Raw genomic sequence first — 9187 nt, 5'->3', positions numbered from 1 at the left:
TCTCTCTCTCTCTCTCTCTCTCTCTCTCTCTCTCTCCCCTCCCTCCCCCCACTCCCTCTCTCTTCCTACTCCCCTCTCTACAAAGCTGCCACACTGCTACAGACCTAGAACAGGATCAAGCAATCAATGAAACTTCAAAACAGTGAACAAAATAAGTATTTCTTCTTTTTATGGTTTATCTCAGGTACTTTGTCACAAATGAAAAGCTGTTTAACATGCATGCTAACTTACTGATGAATATAGCCCTTATAACAAAAATTCTTTGGGATCTAATTTGAGTACAACTGCAGGGGTTTGGGGGGGTATGAATACAAAAGTACAATGATACAGGCATGAAAATGCCATAATACAATGATATATATGTGTGAAAATGTCATAATGAAACCCACTATGTAGTATGTGAACAAAAGAATTTAGAAAAAAGTTAGGCCCTTTATCAGAAAGAGACAGAGAAAAGGCAGGAAGGAGGGAGGAAGGAGGAAAGGAGACTAGGGTGAGTAACAAATACTAGGTCCTATTATCACGAACTTTGAAAACCAATTCCCCGTGTAGCTCAGAAGTAGGGAATAAGCTTAGCATGTACAAGGCCCTAGGTCCAATACACAGCACCAAAAATAAAAACTTAAATTTAAAAAGTCCAAAATTCCACTGCCCCAAAGCAAAAGTGTTCCACATCGGGGGCTAGATCTCACATGAGATCTGCTTCCCTGTCATCCTATCCTCTCTAGACACACAGTAAAAAGTAACACATCTTTACTGCTCTTTTCATGAATTCTAGAAAGAAATCACAAACCATTCAATTATTTTAGGATACAAACCACATGCTTTCTATATTTCTCTAAGGTAAACACCTAAATTTCCTAATCCATTCTTCACTTATCTCTTGTCCCTCCTGACCCTCCTCACACAATCATACTTTGCACACTTGTTTGCTAATGTTTTTCTGTATTCTCAATGTTCAGCCTAGGATCTGAACCTCTGAAGTGTGCCTCTTCAAAGAGAACACCAAGAAGTTGACGTTCTGTGCCAGCTCACTGCTTTCAAATTGTGGAACATGATCCCACTGGCAATTTTATCCTCAGATGCAAAACTACACAGGCAGGGCTGGGGATGGACCCATGTTGGTAGAATGCTTCCCTAGCATACACAAAGCCCTGAGCTCAATCTCCAGCACCACATCAACAGCATGGTTCATGCTTCCAATCTCAGCCCTCAGGGGGCACACACTTAGAGTAAACAAAATAGAAAATATCCCTACTACACGCCAGGCACACCAATAATGCCAGACATAACAATAAAGACTGACAATATGAAATTTTCTTGTCCTGAATCATGACCAAAATGTTGCTATTACTAGGAAATGTGGGCAGAAAAACTTTCAAACTACTACACCAGATCAAATTTCAACCACTGTTTTCTCCAGTAAGCTCACGATGCTTTCTGTTAATGGACAAAGCACACAACAGAATACTCCAACTAAGTAAACATGGCTCTTCAGCCAGGCAGAATGCTCCTACACTTTTTTACCCTTATGGCAGGAACAGTTTCTATGCATCAGCCAGGAGATGGATACTGGTAGGTCTAGGCATAATTTGGCTTTTCTTCTACCAGGTTGGTTTTTCTTTTCCAAATCAGTAAATGTTGGCTGGGGGTATGGCTCAGTGGTAGAACAAATACTTAGTATATATGAGGCCTGAGTTCATCCCTTAACATCAAACACATGAACATATGTATGAGAATGCCTTTAAGTAAAGCACATACCCAAATGCCAGAGCTCTTCTGCTCAGGATTTATTACACCACCATCAGGTCATATTTATCTACCTAGCCCTGGAAAAATTAGTTTCCAACCTATAGAGAGGAATGTAAAACGATCCTTCCAGGCAGCTAAACGTAAGAACTCCATGTAACTATGTCTCACTGTGTGAAGCGATGGCCACTGAAGGTAAAGCATACCTGGAAGCGCATGTTGCCCAGACACCATGGTGAGCAGCTTCTCTTGCTCCTCCATGAGCTTCTGCAGTTGCTCCAGCTGCTGTCTCTTCAGCTGTTCCTGCTTCTTTTGCTGTATTTCTTTCAGCTTTTTAAATACAAAATTAAACTAGCATTACATTCCTCATGACACACCTGACATTTATCTTAATCTCTCCTATTGTCCTTTGTACATGTTCATTAATGAAGAATTTCAGAGAATCCCTCGATAAGTAAATCTGTCACCAAAACACTAAAAATCTAATTTATTCTGAAGCAAATTTTATCAGTATCTCAACTAAGAAACAACAACAAAAGAATCTTTGAGTTTTACAATAGGCAATCAAGAACATCAACTTTGCCCCCTAATATCTGATCAATCATTTATAACTTAGTTTTTACCAAATGAGGGGGTAACTGAAAGACATGAAGTTATCTTAATGGTTACATCTTATATATCAAACATATTTTCATGTTTCACTTAGACAAAAATAAAATCTGGGATTTCTGAAGATTTCAGAGTAAAGGTTTGGAAAAACAAGATGACCAGGAACAGATGACTTTCAATCAACCATATAATACCTTTAACGCAAGTAAGTATTCGACTAAATCCTAACGTACCTGTTCAAGTTTTTTAAAAAGTGGGTCTTTATAAGTCACTTCTTTGAGTTCACTCACAAGATCAGGTATAAAGTCATTTTTGTTATCTTCCTGGTATTCAGAGGCATCCTGACACGACACTATTTGTGGCTCCTTTGTAACTAAAGGAAAGACTGTCTGGGTTTCAGATTTTTCTGACTGCAGTTTATTAGGGCCTTCATACTCCAACTTCTGTTCTTCATGAAATGAATCTTCTTCACTAGTGAAGCTGAAGCTATTTGAGAAACAAGTGGCTTTAACAGGGAAGCGGGTAGAAGCATTTGTAGCTGCTTGCTTCTCTTCACTGGCTTCCAAAATAGGAAAGCCTCGATTTAATATGACCCCTGCCCGAGAAGGATTGGTCATCCACTGGGTTAGGAAGTTCTGTCCGGGGCTTAATTCTGAAGAAGTTGGCATCAGGAACATCTTAATCCAAGGCACTATAATATTTAAATAATGGAAAAGCCACTAATTTCCAACACCTGTAAATAAAGCCAAGAAAAAGTATTTGTTAAAATTATTAAGTATTTTACTCCAAACTAGCCCAAGCTTCAACCCAGTACAAAAACTTAGTATTAAACACACAGAAGATTTTAACATGGACCAGTGAGTAAAGATACTTGTCGCCAAGCCTGATGACCTGACTGTGATCTCCAGGTCCCTCAAGGTGGAAGGAGAGAAACAACATCTGCAGGTTGTCCTCTGACCTCCATATGTATGCCATGGTATGTGTGCATCCACACACATACACACATGCCCACACACACTAATGTATTTTTTAAAAACTTTAAAGAGCGAAGCAATTAAGCATTAGGCTGCACAGTTCAAAGTTTTGCCTTCAAAAATGTAAATTAAGCATATCAGAAACATAAGCATCTTTCTAATCTAATCATTCAATTACTAATGATATACAAGTGCTAGATCAATTGACCTAAAACTATAGGATCTAAGATACCCTTTAAGTTACTCAATTACAAAGGGGGGAAGAAACTACCAATTTCAAATACACACTTGCTTCTTTGCCCAGTTGGAGAACATGTTTTCTCCTGAGTTCCAGAACAAAAGTCATCATCACCAACCAACCACCCCACAGCTTCAGTTTCCCTGTTCCATCTCCTGACATGCACAACTCCTCACCCACTGGCAGTCCGTCCCCTGTATTCCAGACGTTCCTGCTATTACTATCTAGCATTTATTTTAGCATAAATGGTATTTTGCTATCATGTTCATTCATACTCTACCAAGTTCCAGGAAGATCCTGTATATTCTCCATTGCCTACTTCCATGCAAACAAAAGGAATTTGCTAAGTTAAACATTGTATTTAAAATCAATTTGGGGCTGGAGCGATGGCTCAGCAGTTAAGAACACTAACTGCTCTTGCAGAGGACCAGGGTTCAGTTCCCAGCACACACGTGACAGCTAACAACCATCTGTAACTCCAGTTCCAGGGGGTCCAACGCCCTCTTCTGACCTCCACAGGCATTCCATGACATGGGTGCCTTACATACATGTAGGCAATGTACTCATACACATAAAATTTAAAAATTCAAGCTGGGAATATCTGTGTTCATTCAATATTGAACAATAAAAATTACAATGGTTCATGTCATAATGTATGAATCATCAAACTTCAGTGTTGAACTATGTTACCAAGAAAAAAAAATAAAAAATACTTAAACAAGACATCACAGTAAAGCTAAGCTCCTGCCTTTGTGTGTTTGATTTCCTGAACACACACAGTTAGTAAATGTTACTAACTTCTTACTCTACTGTTTTGGTTTTTCTTTTGGCTTTATTGTTTGGTTTTTGTTTTTTGATTTTGTTTTTTGTTTTGAGACAGGGTCCGCCTGTAGTCCCAGTTGGAACTTGCTATGTAGAACAGGCTGTACTTTATCTCATAGAGATCCGCCTGCCTCTGTCTCCCAAGGGCTGGGTTTAAAGAGGTTCATCACATCCAGCTATTCTATTTTTTGTCTACCTTGGTCCCTTAGTGATAGACTTTAAGTACTATTTCTGTGCTGAAGGTGCCTCAGTTTATGCTTGATGACCTTTTCTTCTTCTGTATCTCAAAAAACAAAAACAAACAAAAAAGTGGAGTGTCACTGACGCCAAGTAAATAAAGTGTTTCAAGGAGGAATTATCAATGTTAAATACTGTTAATAGAGCATTTTCAAGGAGGAATTAGCAGTGCTAAATACTGTTAACAGATTTAAGAACTGAGTCAGGCATGGTACCACATGCCTTTAATCCCAGGACTCGGGAGGCAGAGGCCAGCAGATCTCTGTGAGGCCAGGCTGATCTACATAGTAAGGTCCAGGTCAGCTAGAGCTATAGGGAGACCCTGTCTCAAAAAGCCAAAAAATAAATAAGAGAGCTGAGAACTGATTTCTGAATTTAGTAAAGCAAAAAGCATGAGAACATCAATTGAAGAGTTTGGGGTGCAAAAGAAGGCTTTTGGGGGGTCCCCTTTTTTATTTTGTGTTATTAGTCTTTTGTTTTTGCCAGCCCTATTTGTGAAAAAAGTGGTATATTGTTACTGCTCTAATTTTTGTGTTTTCAGAGGTGTGAGAGTGAACATACTGATCTTTGGAGACCAAATTTTCTCTTTATATCTTTTTTATGTTTTTTGTTTTTTTTTAATATGCCTCTTGGGAAGCTAAATACATGTTTGCTTGCCTCACAGAGTTTCCACTTTTCATTTCTGTTTGGTTATGTGTAAATGTATGTATACATATATGCATCTCTATATATTTGATAAAATTAAAGTCTAAAATTTTGTCTTAAAAGCAGCATGAGGGCCGGGCATGGTGGCGCATGCCTTTGATCCCAGCACTCGGGAGGCAGAGGCAGGCTTATTTTGATATATCACAGTGAAAGATTTATCGTCCTCTTTTTTTTTTTTTTTTTTTTTTTTTTTAAAAAAAAAAAAAAAAAAAAAAAAAAAAAAACAGGGGGGAGCTCTTTAAGTAGTGCTTGCATGTGCAATCTGACATATTTTGGAAAATAAGACAACTATCTATCTGAACTGTAAATGAACAAAAGCCTTGATCTATCAATTTTACAATTAGGCATTTTGTACCACTGTTATACTATTTACAAGCTCGTATCTGCAATGAACTGAAATAAGCCAGGCACTGTGGCCCACACTTGCTAATTCCAGCACTGAGGAGGTTAGGGCAGGAGTTGTTCCAGGCCACCTGGACTACAATGTAAGACCCTGCCTTAAGATGTAGCTCTGTAGTAAGTGTTTGCTTACGATATGTGAAGCCCTGGATTTAATCCTTGGTACCCAAAAAATTAAATAAACAAATAAAAAACTATGTAGTAGCCCAGGCTAATAACCCCAGAACTTAGGAGACTGAAGCAGATCAGCCTGGTTCACATTGTGAGTTCTGGGCTAGCTGCCCCACAGAGTGAGACCCTGTCTCAAAAAAACAAAACAAGGGGCTAGAAAGATGGCTCAGTGGTTAAGAGTGCTTCCTGCTCTTCTAAAGAACCCAAGTTTGGGGCCGGGCGTGGTGGCGCAAGCCTTTAATCCCAGCACTTAGGAGGCAGAGGCAGGCAATCTTTGTGAGTTCAAGGCCAGCCTGGTCTACATAGTGAGTGCCAGGACAGCTGGGGCTACGAGGAGACCCTGTCTCAAAAAGAAGACAAAGAAAAAAAAAACCCAAGTTTGTTCCCAGCATCCACTTCAGGTGGCTCACAACTCCAGCTCCAGGAGGAGATCTAATGCCCTCTTCTGGCCTCCATGGGCACCTGCACTCACATGACATACATTCATCACACTGACATACACATATAGAACACATAAATAAAAATCTTTTTAGAGACACAGGCTAGCAAATGACTCAGTGAGTAAAGGGATTTGCTGCACAGGCCTAGCTACCTAAGTTTTATCCTCAGAACTCACATAAGATGGAAAGAGAGAACAGACTCCATAAAACTGTCCTCAGACATCCATATGTGCATCATGGCATACAAGCCTACACATACACACACACACACACACACACACACACACACACACACACACACACACACAAAATAATAATAATAATAATTTTTTTTCAATGTTAAAGGAAAAAAACACAAAAGAATAGCATTATGGGGGCTGGAGAGATGGCTCAGTGGCTAAGAGCATTGACTGCTCTTGCAGAGGACCCACGTTCAGTTCCCAGCACCCACATGGCAGCTAAAAAGTCTGTAACTCCAGTTCCAGGAGGAACTGACGCCCTCTTCTGTCCTCTGAGGATATTGCACAACACAGATGCACTTGCATACATGCAGGCAACACATTCATCCACATAAAATTAATAAATATTTACAAAAAAAAAAAACCAACAGCAGTATATGCACCTGTGCAGTCCAAGGCAATACATATGTCTACAGAGCATTTGAGATGGGGCTGTTCCTGAAGAACTGAATTTCCAATTTAGTTTTATTTAAAGTTAATTAAAATTACATTTTAAGCAGGGCATGGTGGTACATGCCTTTAATCCCAGCATTCAGGAGGCAGAGGCAGGTGAATCTCTAAATTCAAGGGCAGTCTGGTCTACATAGCAAGTTCCAGGTCAGCTAGGGTTACACAGTGAGACTCTTGTCTCAAAAAACAAAAAATTTTAAATGAACAAATATAAAATTTATTTCTTCTAAGCATGACTTTAATCTTTTAGTAAGATATATTTCATTTTAACCACTATGTGGTATGGGATGTACTACTGAAGAGGATATTATGTCACAGACAGCAGACACAGGTCTATAGTCTTATATGTCAACTGACTAAATCACTTCAAATTATTTTTTTCAACACAAGGATGTGACATTATTTATTTGAATACTCTGTGTAAACAATACAAGTTATAGAGGTCCTATTCAAATTATAACTTTCAATTCAAATATTACATTAAGGCATAATTGTTTTTTCTAGCTCATATTTTTAAATATGAACAAAGTTTTAAATTTAAGACAATTTAATTCCAGCATTCAGGGAGATAGAGACAGGATGATCACATAAGGTCAAGGCTAGCCAGTCGTACATAGAAATTCCAGGCTAGCCAAGGTTAGTTACAAAGGAAAAAAAAGACTATATGGTGATAATGTTAAGGGATATATTCAACAAAACTAGTAACTTGTGGGCTGGGGAGATAGCTAGCAGGTAAAGGCGCTTGCTGCAGTCTCCCCTTTGTTGTTGCACTCCATTATATAATACATATTATAAATACTTGTGCAGGGCCAGCAGGTAGGGGTACTTGCCCCAAGCCTGACAATCTGAATCCAGTCCCCAGGACTCAGAAGTTAGGAGAGAACCAACTCCTGCAAGTGGTCCTCTGACCTCCACAATTCTGCCACGGCATGTACACCCGGTCTCTGAAGCAAAATCTATAATGTCATGGATATGCTTGTTAAAATTTTTCAGTAAGTATATACAAATGTTATGTATCATCAGTTTATATAATTAAAAGAAATGGAAGACAGAGAATTTGTATAATAAAATACAAATATTGCACATATGTATGCCACAATTCCTTCCTTCCTGGTTGAATTATTTAAGTTTTAAAGGCTTTCTGTACTATGAATTCCAACAAAAGGGGGCTTAGTGATTTGGTGCTTACATAGCACTCTATGCAAAACAAGGCCTTGTTTTCAAGCCTCAATACAGAACAGGGAACAAGACCTAACAAAAACACTCCAATGACATACCTTTAATCCCAGCAGTCCAGAGGCAGAGAAATCTCTGTGAGTTTGAAGCCAGCCTGGTCTACAAGTAATTCTAGTCCAGGGAAGGCTGCATAGTGAGATGAGAGAGAGAAAGAAGAAAGAGAGCTGCACTCCCATCCTCAGACCTCTTGGGGTAAGTCTACAGCGCAGCCCTCCGTGCTTTGACTCCCCAAGCCACATTCACCGAATCCCAGCAGTCCAGAGGCAGAGAAATCTCTGTGAGTTTGAAGCCAGCCTGGTCTACAAGTAATTCTAGTCCAGGGAAGGCTGCATAGTGAGATGAGAGAGAGAAAGAAGAAAGAGAGCTGCACTCCCATCCTCAGACCTCTTGGGGTAAGTCTACAGCGCAGCCCTCCGTGCTTTGACTCCCCAAGCCACATTCACCGTTCCCCCGCTGCTCTCTGCTCCTAGTTTGGGTCCTGCGCCATTCCTAGTCTTGGGGCCCCAGACACCTGGGGAACCAATACTGCTTCCTGATCCTTTTCACCCAGAACAACTCAGTGCCTTTATTGGGCCCCAGGAGCACTGCTTCTGGACCTGGCCCGGCCCTCACCTCTCTCTGCTTCCTGGGACCTGCACCACCGGCTAACTCTCCTAGCCTGCACTCCCATCCTCAGACCTCTTGGGGTAAGTCTATAGCGCGGCCCTCCGCACTTTGACTCCCCAAGCCACATTCACCCTTCCAACTCCCCCGCTGCCCTCTACTAGTTTGGGCCCTGCGCCAATCCTAGTCTTGGGTCCCCAGACACCTGGGGAACCAATACTGCTTCCTGATCTTTTTCACCCAGACCAACTTAGTGCCTTCCCTGGGCCCTAGGAGCACTGCTTCTGGACCTGGCCCCACCCTCACCTCCCAGAT

General features: G+C 40.4%; 1 protein-coding gene across 6 annotated transcripts in view; it reads right to left on the bottom strand.

The window, feature by feature from the left end:
- Cenpj (centromere protein J) overlaps positions 1-9187 on the bottom strand; it is a 60031-nt gene that overhangs the window by 41448 nt on the left and 9396 nt on the right. For all 6 annotated transcript variants that reach the window (XM_017795924.2, XM_008824353.3, XM_029559263.1 and 3 more), the window contains exons 2-3: positions 2592-3091; positions 1956-2079 (exon numbers count right to left, since the gene is read on the bottom strand). In XM_017795924.2, coding sequence (XP_017651413.1) covers positions 1956-2079; positions 2592-3035 — 568 coding nt within the window. In that variant the 5' untranslated portion in view covers positions 3036-3091. The remainder of the gene's footprint in view (positions 1-1955; positions 2080-2591; positions 3092-9187) is intronic.

The sequence above is a fragment of the Nannospalax galili genome, unplaced genomic scaffold, assembly GCF_000622305.1.
Source record: "Nannospalax galili isolate Female #2095 unplaced genomic scaffold, S.galili_v1.0 scaffold388, whole genome shotgun sequence".
NCBI classification, from domain to species: domain Eukaryota; kingdom Metazoa; phylum Chordata; class Mammalia; order Rodentia; family Spalacidae; genus Nannospalax; species Nannospalax galili.
This window is presented reverse-complemented; position numbering and strand designations above follow the sequence as displayed.